Source organism: Siniperca chuatsi, linkage group LG4 (genome assembly GCF_020085105.1).
Source record: "Siniperca chuatsi isolate FFG_IHB_CAS linkage group LG4, ASM2008510v1, whole genome shotgun sequence".
In the NCBI taxonomy this organism is placed as follows: domain Eukaryota; kingdom Metazoa; phylum Chordata; class Actinopteri; order Centrarchiformes; family Sinipercidae; genus Siniperca; species Siniperca chuatsi.
The window spans coordinates 25,656,932-25,670,715 of record NC_058045.1 but is presented as its reverse complement, the minus strand read 5'-3'; the positions used below and the strand labels follow the sequence as shown (position 1 = coordinate 25,670,715).

The window sequence follows — 13,784 nt, the reverse complement described above, 5'->3', positions numbered from 1 at the left end:
GTCAGAATATTACCATTACAAATTTAAAGTCCCCTTGTCCTGTAGGACGAATTTTTAGCAGCCATGAAACTGGAAACTACAATAATAATTATCATCATTATTATTACAATAATAATAATAATAATAATTATTATTATTATTAGAATGATAATGACAACAATAATAACAGAAGATAATAATGACAGTACTTCAAACAAGCACTGGAAAGTCAACCTTGAATTTCCATTGAATTGAATTGGAAATAGAAGTGAAACAAATTAGCATGCTATATGCTTCTCTTTTGCTCTCCGTTTTCTCTTTTGTTCTCCGTCTGTCCTGATCATACTTATCAGTTGATTAATGAAAAATGACAGCTAGTCCTTACTGTAATCTTGTTTTTTCCCATCTGTTAGGGTACCATTACTTTACAAATCTAGACAACAGGAAGAACAGGTCAGTCATCTTTCTTATTTTGACATTTTTAATATTATTGATTATTATATATGTCATTATTATTACTCATCCCACAGATTGCACATCAAAGTCATCAGACATGTTAGTTGGCGCCCCAAAAAGCAGGCAGCCATTCACATCCTCGGAAAGTAAAATAAGTCATGAACTAAAAGAGGTCAAATGAAATAAAGCCATAGTAAATGAAGGTACTGTATTCTTGAAGCTGTGTGTCCGAGCTGTGTGGGCAGGCAGGCGGTACAGTGGGCCTACTGTCGACTGTAGCAGCAGTCTGAGAGACTCATTAGAGATTTTCACTCTGCAAACCAGACTAAAGCACACGTTATTTCCCAAGGAGATCATCCCCCTTCATTAGCTGCGGGCCATGATACACAGGGAACATTGTGTGTCACACAAATAGGCAATGAGGTTAGCAGTTACCATTATTATTTGGCTTCTTACGGCCCACTGTTATGCACCATGATGTTGATCCCCATCCTTGCTGAAGCTAACACTGCCCTCTGTCTCGAATCCTCCATGTGTCATGGCCCTAATAAGGAACAGGGATGATCTCAGCTCTAACAGGCTTGTAACACTTTATTTGAAGCGGTGCTCACGAGGCATCATAACCACATTATGTTCACAAGTGCTTTAATATTAGATGTGATATAATAAGGAAAAAACTCCAGTGGGATTGAATGCTTTCTGCCGAAAACAGTTTCATACCACATTCAAACTCCACTAAAGCTGTATTAGACATCACATGATGGCCGCTCCAAATGGCAACAAGAGGCATCTCTTTAACAAAATATGAAATTGAGTTCCTAAAAATTCTCTAAAGTGAAGTCACAAAGCTTGCTCATGTTTACCAAACCAGCCAGTGTGGGATACTTAGGACAGCCAAGCAGTGACAGAGGAAAAAGATTTAAAATATAAACTTTTAATTCTTAAGAGTCAATTCACCACTCTTTGGGCGAAGACGTGACCATGCCCTCACACAAGAACTTTATTTGTTTAACATTGTCTCAAGTACTTTTGATGGGACATCATGCCTCCCACTTGGTAATTTTGTTTCTGAGAAAACGTTTTACATGCCCAATGCAGCTTTAATCTTTGTCATCATACATTCTAATGCTGATTGCTTTCTGAATGTAATTATTAAAGCTGCATTAATCAATTTTGTGGCCACTTGAGGGCAGTGGAACAAGCTAAAAACCACAACAATGACATATTATCACCTTCTTAAGTTTTTATGGCTGACGTATTAGCGAACAGTTGCCTATTTACACATCCATCAGACACAGAGTAACATCAGCATTCATTTGGAATTATTCATTTGTTTCTGGCAGTCTGATGAATCTAAGTCCAACATTCACTCTCCTTTTAGCTCAGTTTTGAGTTAGCTCCCATAACTCCTGAGTGAAATATCTCTCCCTTTAGCCGCTAAATGCTCCTCTATGTTCCCAGCTAGTCAGTAACTTGGTCGGTCTGCCATTAAGTGCTGGGCAGGGAGTTTATCAAAGCTTTCTTGCTAAAAACAGCTGCTTGCTGTGGCTGGAAACAAGGTTGATGTTAGTGGGCGAGCGTGAACCAAAACAAAAGTTGTGGGCTGTAAAACCAAACAATGAGCTGAAAGAAGCTAAAAAGCTTCGTAGAGCTGAGAGGAACTGCAGAGTCAGAAGATAATTCTTTGTAGGTTTAGCACTACAGATGACACCTTTCACATTACATGTAGTCATTTGACCCATTGTTAATAAAAAATATTGGTTAATGCAGCTTTAACATCAAGCTCTTTAGCTGCTAAATGCTCCACTATATTCACCTGCTAGTTGCTGACTTTGTCTGTCAGCGTTTTGGGCAGGTAGCAGGTGGATTTATCAGAGCTTTCTTCACTGAAAACAGCTGCCTGAGAGTTGGGTGATAATTCTTTGTGGGTTCAGCACTCTGAGTGACCGCTTTCACATTACACTTAGTCATTTAATCCATTGTTTATCTAATAATTTTGACTAGAGCAGCTTTAAGCTAACATACAGTGATGTATACATACATATATGTTTACAGTCCTTATAATGCCTCGTAATGCACTTCAAGTAAAGTTTATGAAAAGGCTCTCATGATAAAGGTCCCCAAAATGGACTGCGTTGACTTTAACATCCATCTTTTACAGGAAATAGAAATCCTCATGACTATGGCAGTATGAGTACAGAGCAGCCTCTATTGTGTAAATGGTTAACTCCCAACTTATCACATCTGAGGCAGTTTTCCTGTCAGCTTCAGAGCACTACAGAGGCCCCTTTGGGAGTTGACTGCATTCAATTGTGTTAAATTTCATACTTCCTGGTATTAACAGCTATAAAGGTGACTATAGAGTAATAAAACCCAGGGATAAAAGCAAGGGGTGACAACTTCACCGCCAATCATTTTAATTGAGTTCAAAGTGTACCTCAAGAATTAAAATGATTGATAGATTAAAAAGATCACGATATAGTGTGGATGGCTACCAGACACCTCTTTTTCCACACATACACACACACATAAACATACACACGGGTACCAAGGATATTGACTGGATTCCTCAAGTTACACCCCAAACAAAAGATATTAGATCATGCAGCATCTGTTGGTAAAAAAGAAAGATAGTCGTAGTGCTCTGAAGCTGTTAGGAAGCTCTCAGCTCAGAGGTTTTCTGCCAACATTCAAGATTTGGTCTGAAAATTCTCCCAAAAGCTGGGTTTCCCTGAAAGCATCTTAGCAATAAGTCCAACTCCTACACACTGACTTACAACAGTGGAACAGTGCTCAAGGGTTTAAGAGTTGGGACCAACATGTCCTTTTTGTTGTGACCGTTTCAACATTATTTATCATAGAGTGCAAAGAAGAAATGTTCGAGGAAGAATCCACACTTGAATGTTTCAACAGCAGCTTGTCATGTATCTGTGATGCATTTCTGGCTCAGATTTAATGTTTGGTATATTGAATCTCTTCCTGTTGATAGCTAGCCAAACGTCGACAAAGTGATGTCAAACTGGGATATTACCAGTATCTATAATGGAGTTTGATAGCAGATTTGTTATTCATTTTCAGAATCAAGGGTACCAATGTGGATTTTTTCCCCTCCTTCAAAACATATCATGCTTTGAGTAAGAGTTACCAAGGGAAGAGTTATTTTAGGCATTAGAAAATATCTGGTTCTTTGATAAAAAGTTGAAGGTATAAGAAACAAATAATTAAAACTGATGGAAATAACATAAACTTATAGTATTGTTAAATTATACATTCATTATTTGCCATTTTCCATGTTGAGAAACATTGAGGAAATCATTTAAAGAAATCTTGAATGGGATTTTACATTGGGGAAAAGATATTTTGGAACCAGCAGCTCCTCACACCTCACAACTCTCTCAGCCCGGCCACTATTGTTCCCCAATGTTCAATAAGTAGTTGTAATTATAGTAGTAGACAGTTATACCCATACTCTATGCGTATACACATGTCCCTTCTACAGCCCTTTTCCTCCTCCTTCCTCCTGTCAAAAGGCATTCTGGGAAATGTAGTAAAATGACCAAATGAAATAAGATTACACACAGCCTGTTTAGAGAAAGTGGATACATCACATTCAATCCCAAAATAACTCCTGGAGTGTGTTGAGCATTTCTGATTGATGTCAGAGTGGGAGATGATTCAAGGGTGGATTTTTCCTTAACTGTAACACCATGCCCCGTTAATATACAGGTATAATACATACTGTGTTTCTATAGGAACGACAATAATCTCAGGACTAAGATGTTTGATGGGAAACCCAGTGCTGTTCACTTTGTATATGTTGTATCTGGGTCACAGAATGAAAGTTGAATATAGAGTCTGTCATCTAGCACAATTTATTCCACCATTTGTTTACAGTAGCTTTGTAAATGCAGTTTGTTTGTATGTTGATTTGTAGTAGTCTTCATACATCAGCTCTTGGCATTCTGAAGAGTGAGTAACACCTCACATGATTGGAATATTAAACAAATATTGTTAAATATGAACAAATGAATAAATAAGCCCCATTCAGTGGATCCACAGTGGGACTACAGAGTCCTTTTTCGGGTCTGAGTGGCTCACGTCTCCAGTCGCAGTCAGCCAGACCTACTCTAGCAGAAACACAATGTTGGGAACCAACAGTAGCATAGACCAAGGGGCGCCTTTTGAATCACACACTCAAACACACATGCACAAACAGTCATATGCACGGAGACACACGCTCTCACACTCAAGGCTCTCACGAGAAAATGACTAATCATGATCACATGAAGAATCTGGCAGATCTAAAAAGAAAGAACCAAAAGAGGTTATGTGTGTAATTTACAATATGTCGCTTCTCTGTAGCTGTAAACATCAGCAAAGTAAAGGGAGGACTGCCAGTCACACACACACACAGGGAACATGGACATCTAGACTGTAAACATTTCAATACACAGACACACACAGCACTGTCCCAGTCAGCCCTCTACACTGACCTTTCACGCTGTCTCACACACACACACACACACACACACACACACACACACACCACACACTAGGCTTCAGCAAAAGCTATGTTGTCACACACACAGTGTACATACACATACCGGGTGAAGCCTGACACTGGGGCATCCCAAATACACACGGTACACAGTAGGAGCATAAACTACATTGCTGGCCCCTTCCTCCCTCCCAATCAGAACTGAGCATGCTCAGACTGCTCCTCTCCACCCTTAGTCCATCTTAACACCCCTCCATCCTGTATATAGAAGACAAGCTAACATCCCAGTTTGTTTTTGTTTTTTTTTACCCTCCATCCCTCCCTGCCTGCCCAGATGCGCACAAATCAGATCCAAGAAGCATTTTGGGGACTTTTTGATTTGATCATTATGAGTCAAATTGTTGAGGATGGGCGCAGAACTGAGGCAGGATCTATGAGAAAGAAGCACACCCGGATCCAGTCTGTTTTGAGAGGACGTCACCAAGTTGGAGTCCTGTTGTGAGATGAGAGGCCCACCAAATAATGTACACGTCTGTTTCTCAAAGCAACTTTTGCAGCTCAACAATCCTCCATTCGTCACTTTCCTCCTCCTCCTCCTCCTCCTCCTCCTTTTCATCCTCGTCGCCTTCCATCTTCCTTGCGCAAGGTTTCCTGCCTCTTCCCTCCTGCCACCTCCCTGCTCTGCTTCCTCTCCCCTCCCCAGTTAAGGCCATGGGAGGGCTGGACACTAATGACTGACAGGCCTAGATCCACATACAAGATGGAAGGCCAGCTGCTGGAGGCCTGTGAGGACCTGAGCACATCAGGGAGGCAACTGGCCACTTGAGTTAAGGAGGGGGGGGGTTGAGGCCGATGAAGCCCTGTAAGGGATGTCTCCAGACTGTTAGCCTGGAGAAGTGGAAGGGGAGGATGGAAGGGCAGGTGGGGGGTTGTTTGTAAGCAGTCTCTTCAGCAGACGTTAAATGGAGGGCTGGGGTGGGGGGGCCCTTTAATGTATGATGGTTTGACAGTCACGTTTTTTTTGGTTCAGTTCACGAGGAATAATTATCTTGGTTAGGATGATGGATTCTGTCAGAATAAGTATGTGTTGATCGCTTTGATTGTTTCATCAGATTTGGTTGCTTCTGTGTCCAGATATCCATGGCAGGACCACGAGATGTCCTGAAGACAGGGAGGAGGAGAGGTGGGGCACAGACAGACAGACAGAGAGTGGGAAAAATGGTGCGTGACTTGTAGTTCTATATGGTTTACTAAGCAACATATTAATAAAAATGGTTAGATTTAGATGACAATAATTTGAGTAATTTTACCGACACACTCTGTATATGAGTCTAAGAGTGTACCATAGAGAGAGAGTATATAAAATTACTCCACAAATTATATGTCATTCTTAGCCATGCTAGCAGCTTGGCTCTATGGATGGCAATGTCTGCTGGTGAGTAGGTCCACCACTTTGGTCCAGACTGAAATATTTCAACAACTACTGGATTGCCATGAAATTTTGTATACACATTCATGGTCCCCAGAGGATGAAGTTTAATGACATTTATCGTGCCCAGAGGATGTATTCTTCAAACTTCTGTGATCCACTAACTTCTCCTCTAGCACCAGTTGAGTTTTTTTGTGAAATGTCTCAACATTATTGGGTGGATTGCAATGAAATTTACATTACATTATTTTTAAACTTTAAACTCTTTACTGAACAAACTCTGCATTATTACATAGACAAAGTTCTTCCTGGATTGCACAACACTTCTCTGTAACACTGGCTTAGACATTACTGCCATCTATTAGCCACTGTCCTGATTTTTTATTCACAAAACAAACAAAGTAAGTGTTTCTATATTTATAACATTTAACCTTTTTAACTGTATGTTTTAACGATATGAATATGAATGACTGTATTAATGAACTAAAGATGTGAATGGACTACATCTGAATTTTAATACAAAGCCAATATGAGCTTTTGTATACTGATTTACATGCACAGTCTTATGTTGCAATAATTAGCATTCAGACAATGGTGTCTCACCTTGAACAGTATTCATAGTGGGCCTGGTGGGCCGTCAGTCAGAGGGGTGTTCAGGGCAGGACCGATTGATCTCAAACCATGAGTCTATACAGCTGCAGATACACATAGACACGTGGGCATTAATGCAGAGGACAAACACTTGAGCTATGTGGGTCAAACATTCACAGTTGACTAACAAAGGTCAGTCATCAGGGCTGAAAAAATAATAATAAAAGAGGGAATGATAATGAGGAACTAGGAATTCGATAAAGCAAGAGAGATCATAAGTGAATTATACTATAGTCTTAAATGGATTCAGTACTACACAGGATTGTTGCTAAAGTAACACATAGGCATGTTGGAAGGCCTCCATGCACTCCCACATTTGCAGAACATACACAAAGTACAATATGTAAGTGAGACCCAGAGGGAAACATAACAGCAGTGTTACAGCAAACTCACATGTGCATTATTTTACACTTGTAAAATTTCCCATTCTCACTGCGTTTTATGGAACCGTTTACCATTTAACGCCATTTCTCTGTTAGTATTTGGGTGTGGTGGAAGTATTACATTCAAAATATTACTTGAGTAAAACTACAGAGGTATAACCAGCAAAATGTACTTACATATAGAGAAACAGTACATATTTTGCAAAATAGCTCCATCAGAGTGTTATATTGTTACATATAAAATATTAAAGCAGTATTTTACATTAATCTTGTAACCTGTTGAAGGGGAGCTCATTTTTACTACACACAAATTCTAACATAGTCACTCATACATGTGTGGAATCCAATCAGTTTTACTCTGTAAAAGAACTATAACTGACAGATAAGCTTGCTTTGGTAAAGAGTAGTCTACATAATTTCCCTCTGAAATGTAGTGGAGTAGAATGTAGCAAAGTAAAGTACCAAAAAATATCATGGATGTGACTTTTTTTAACAATAGGTTTTCAAAGCAGATAAAGCCATCCAACATTTTTTGGAAGAACCTCTGCAAACCTCATTTACATTAGAACCAAGGATATTAATGCTGGGTTTCAAATACTAATTCTAATAACAACATATCCACTCATACATGTGTGTATGATCAATCAATATTACTGTGCAAAGCGTACATAGTAAAGTGTAGTAAAAAGTACATTATTTCCCTCTGAAACGTAGTGAAGTAGAAACAGAAATGTAAAGCAGCAAAAAATGAAAATGCATAACACCTTAAAACATTATTTATAGTTTGTGGTGACAGATGTGAGCTTAAAGGTGCTATATGTATCATCTTGAATCAATAAATCATTGGAACTGCTGTATACAAGTAAGACAATCACCTAAAACATTGGAAACTTCTACTAGCTTCTGTGCTTATATCAAATTTAACACTGAGTCAAATTGCTGGAGAAATCAGCCGAATTGCTTCATGGTAAAAAAAACAGGAAGAGGTTGTTGTTATTACACAGCAAGCAGAGGTTCAGGTGATAGCAGATGATTGCAGGAGTGAACAGCCAAACAAAAAATAATTTTGTTTTTTTTTTTTGCTAAAACCAAAGGGAGAAAAAAACTGAAGAAGTAACATCCCATTTATTGACAGCAAGCACTAGGGCTGATGGGTAATGGACACTCAGCTATAAGACTTTTGAGAAAGACTAGCAGCTCTCAGTTGTCTGTAGCCTGCTCTCATTTGTTTATGGTAATTATCCAAAGCTGTCACAGTTAATCTGACAGTGATATATCGATGTTTAGAAATGCTACACGCAGCACCTTTGTTGTCCAGTGATATAATATGAATAACCTATAAATCAAAGGCAACAAGTACTGTCCATCTTTAAGGAATGTTTTTATTGGAGTGCAGTAAGTGAATTTAATTAGAAGAAGTGCAAAATTATATAATGGGCAGTGATTCAAATCTCTTGGTGTGTGTGTGTGTGTGTGTGTGTGTCACCTTTTGTGGTAGATGCAGAGGCACGGCAGTCTGGCTATGGTGTCCCCTTGCTGCAGTTCCTCTAGACAGATCACACACTCACCGGCATCCCTCGCCAACACATCATCTAAAGTGGCAGGCGCACACGCACGCGCACACACACACACACACACACACATACACACAGGGCAGAACGTGTATCAGTATTCACCAAAGACAGCGACAATTTCAGACTCTGACAGCATATCAAACACAGCAGAGAGCAGTAAGGAGAGCAGGTTGGTGCATTACACACAGTAGATATAGTGGTTACTTTCTGCTTGTACCAATGAAAATGCACAAGGAGGAGTTTTGAGATGAATTAGGAGCCTCAAGTCTGTATCCACTATAGAAAAATAACAGCATCCATCATATGGAAATTCAACACTGAATATTTTTATTTCCACCCATCTACTTACTGTAATGAACACAGGCTCTTAAAAGTCTTGAATGGTTTATATATAAGGCAATATAATTATCTCAAATATAGTTTATAGAATCTCTTTTTTTACATTTTACATTCAGTCAAGGCTGAGCTGGTAAGAAAAAAAAACTAAGTAAGGCAATATGGCAAATGTGGTGTTACGCTACTGCACTGCAAGTTGATCACATAAAGTTTTATTCACACGTATGTTCACATTTAAAGCCCCTAAACACTTAAGTATTTCTCTATAACATTCAATGTTAAAATATCGTAAGTTATTATTAATTACATGTTTATTGTCTGGGTGTGGTTTGATCAGATTTGATTGACAACCATCACAATGTTATCAGATACAGCTTTAAATGTTGCTAAATCCTGATCGGTGCAGCAGTAAGTGACATCACCCTTTTCAATTTGAGCCCTGCCCTCTTCAAACTAATGAGGAGAGCAGAGAGAAAATCAGAAAAGCAGAAAAGTGAAATAACCCAAACTGTTCTAACAAAAAAAAGTGTGTTCAGGTTTCCATCACTCATAGAAAGAAGCTGGTTGAGGAACTAAGTCTTCAGGGCCAGTTTTCATAATAGGCACAGCTGGACTTGTCCCATGACAATTCATTTGTCATTTTTCTTATGCCACAAATGGTTATTTTATGTTTTATGTATGTATACATCAATTCTCCAGTACACCAGCAATACACCAGCCAATGCAGAACTGCAACAATAAATTATACCAATGTTCATAAGTATAAAAAATATATACATCCTACACCTAAAATGAAATGAAAAATAAAACATATGGAGGACAGAAAATGACTTAAGTATTAATAAATAAGTGTATAAATGTATAAATAAATACAGACATAAAATAATAAATACATAAATAATTGCATACATTAAAGAATATAATTAATTAATTAATGAATTATAGAGTAAATGCTGAAAAAATACATAAATAAATAAATGCTGAAATAAATAATTAAATGCACATATATACAAAAATACAGGCACAGAAATACAAAAATAAATGTAGGTGTACAAAAATGTAGAAATAAATTTAAGACATGTATTTATTTATGTACAGTTTAAGTACCAACTTTAAGTACCAACTTTTATTTATTAAACCCACACGGCAAACTCTGACTGGTTGTGTATTTAGGCCTGTACATTTAGATTCTTTGTTGTACTTCAGTGGTAGGTGGCAAGAGTGTATGAAGGAACAAATTCATCGAACATATCAATATGACAAAAATTTGGTTGGTTAGAGAGTCATAATGTCAGTTTCGGTTAATTTTTGATTAATTGCCCAGCCCTGTGCTACAGCGTTTGCATGGAGAGTAGTGACTCCATCCACTGAAAGAGGCACCTCTAAGATAGCAATATAGGGACTGACTTCTATTCCCACATATGTGTGAAAAGGCTTTCAAGATATCTTCCCGAAATCTGTTCAAAGATTGGCATGACCTAAACATATGACCTTTTGGAATATCATGTTCAGTAGAAGACCAAGGGCACACATATAATGGGAAACATTTGTCTACTGTTACATGATATATGAACAACAGTTCGGAAAGCAAAGCCGCAAGAAAGCATGCACTCCATGCATGTGGTGTGATGTCAAAACATACTGTGACTCAATGTACTGTACGCAAACTACAAATAAAGCTTTGAACTCTAAACCTTAAACATAGCAGATAATATAGTACGACATGTTATTTCACAACACCTAATTTCACATCTGTGGGGCACAGCTACAAAGACTCTGCAGCCTGGCTGCTGCTCCAGTTTGAGATTGGCTGGTTGGTAAAGCAGAAGCAGAAACCCCAGCCTCTAATCCACAGTGAGTCAATTAAGAGCCAAGCTGGTCGCAGCTTGTCACCAATTATCTGCTTGTTTTTTTTCTTGCGTGTCATCTTTGGTGCTGAACTGACTCAGTGTATTTTATTGCATTGCATTTTTTTCCCTGCTTTTCACTACTCTGCTCTTTGTCTGCTCACTCATGGTAGGTATTCAATTCAATTCAAAATACTTTATTCCTCCCTTAAAGCGTTATTTAAGGCAAGTTGGTTTGCAAACATAAAACCACACAAAAAACTATTCATTCACACACATAGAAACAATATGCAACAAAAATACAAAATATGAGAGTGTAAAGATTTAAGAAGATTCAAGATTCAAAAAACTACTGTCTATCACATAATGACAAAAAAATTTCTTAGGTTAGGGGCTCACAAACAAAATAAAAACGTACACCCCTCACATAAAATTGCATGAAAACACAAATAATTCCATAAATAAATAAGAGCAGGTGTACAGGCCAGGCGCGCCAATGTTTTTTCTGGCAATGCGTTTCTAGCGATGCATCTCTGTGTGAGATTAAAGAATTCAAAGAATCAAAGTGTTATGAGGAAGGAAATCCACTGAACGCATTTGTTAGGCCTCAAGGATACATGCAATACATGTATGTATGTATGTACCTTTAAGTCACAAGACTAAGACTCTAAATGCTAATTCCAGCATGTTAACATGCTGATGTTTAGCAGGTGTTATGTTCACCATCTTAGTTTAGCATGTTAGCCTGCATTTACTAATTAGCACTAAACACAAAGTGCAGCTGAGGTTGATGGGAATTTCATTGGTTTTGAAAGTATTTGGACAAGTGATGAAAAGTTAAGGGATCACCAAAGTTATTACAATTCATCCTATGGGGTACATGGATATCAATTCCAAATTTCTTTGAGACATTTCACTCAGAACCAGAAATATGAACCTCATGGTGGCACTAGAGGAAAAATCAGGGGATCACCAAAGTCATTAGGATTCATCTTCTGGGGACCATGAATGTCTGTACAAATTTAATGACAATCCATCCAATGGTTTTTTGAGATATTTCAGTCTGGTCCAAAGTGGTGGACCAACAGACCGACATTGCCATCCCTGGCGCTAGTGTGGCTAAAAATAAGTAAACTATGTCATAAATGTATGTAATTGTGAAAAGGGTTTCTTTTTACAGTGATTTGAATGTAAAACTGTATCTGCAAAATTATCACTAACAACAACTGTCAAAAAAATTTAAGTATAATGAAATAGTAATACTCAAGTTACAGAATTTAAGTACAGTGCTCGAATAAATGCGTACTTCACCCGTCATCTGGATAAATGTTCAATCACTGTTGCACTGCCACAGGGGGAACCAACATTAACATTTATTCATGTGAAAATGTCGCAAATTATTGCCTTGATACTAAAAAAATCCAGTTCTGAGGATGTGCCAGAATGATAGTGGACAATTTTTCCTATTTTTCCTAATAAGAATCTTAAATCTCGACAGACAGACAGACAGATAGACAGACAGACAGACAGACAGACAGACAGACAGACAGACAGATAGATAGATAGATAGATAGATAGATAGATAGATAGATAGATAGATAGATAGATAGATAGATAGATAGATAGATAGATAGATAGATAGATAGATAGATAGATAGATAGAATATGGGGCAGATAAGGAGAGGGGGTAGACTGTGAGATGGAATAACAGACAGAAGACATATGCTCTGACTGCAAATCAGCTTAGTTCCTCAACAAACTCCCATAACCTCACTCTCCTCCTCCCTCCCTCCCTCTCTCTATCTCTCTCTCCTCTTCTGACCCCCCTCCTTTATTCTATTGTTCGCTGTAGCACATCCCTTTATCCCTCCGTCCTCTGTCATCCCCCTGAAAACACCCAGCATCTCTCCGACAGAGTGCTCCAGATTAAAGCGCAGGAATCTACATACACTGTCTGATAACAATACAGCAGCTCCACTCCTCCTCTTCCTCTTCCTCAAATATCTTTAGCATTCAAATCGAACCAGGAAACACTTAGAGATTAATGAACTCCCAAAAAGTCTGCATAGTCCTTTGAGAGACACGACTGTTCCCATTTGACGGTGAGTGTAGAGTGTATTAAATCTAAAGTCAACATCTGACCCCAGCTTTAATAATCAAGTGAAGAGGGTTGTTCAAGCTTGTTTCCTTCACCTGTGAAATGTTTAAAAAATGAGGTCATCTGGATAAAGTTAGAGTCCTAACTCATCATAGTCCCGCCTCAGCCAAAGCTCTCTACATCGATTGCAGTACAAAATGCAGCTGCAAGGCTTTTAACTGGATCAGATAGGAGCGTATCACCACTGTTCTAGCTAACCTCCACTGACTCCCGATGAATTTTAGAGCTGATTATGAGATTTTGTTGTTAATTTACAAAGCCTGTCATGATCTTGAAGCTACATTAGGGAGCTTTTAACCACTTACATACCAGCATGTGGCCTGATATCCAGTTTCCTGCAGCTGAAACTAGGTCAATGCAGTACAACACACTGTACTATACTAAAAAACTTTGGTACGCAAAGTTTGAAAACCTGCTAGTGGTCTCTAGTAGCTGCAATGTCCACATGAAAGTGTTGAAGAAACTAACAGTAT

The 13,784-nt window shown here is 38.4% G+C and overlaps 1 protein-coding gene across 2 annotated transcripts in view; it reads right to left on the bottom strand.

Annotated features, from left to right (window-relative positions):
- Positions 1-446: 446 nt before the first annotated feature.
- The window catches only part of znrf1 (zinc and ring finger 1), a 59,904-nt gene continuing 46,566 nt past the window's right edge, over positions 447-13,784 (bottom strand). For both annotated transcript variants that reach the window (XM_044193804.1, XM_044193803.1), the window contains exons 3-5: positions 8,883-8,988; positions 6,966-7,057; positions 447-6,094 (exon numbers count right to left, since the gene is read on the bottom strand). In XM_044193804.1, the coding sequence (XP_044049739.1) occupies positions 7,000-7,057; positions 8,883-8,988 (164 nt within the window). In that variant the 3' untranslated portion in view covers positions 447-6,094; positions 6,966-6,999. The remainder of the gene's footprint in view (positions 6,095-6,965; positions 7,058-8,882; positions 8,989-13,784) is intronic.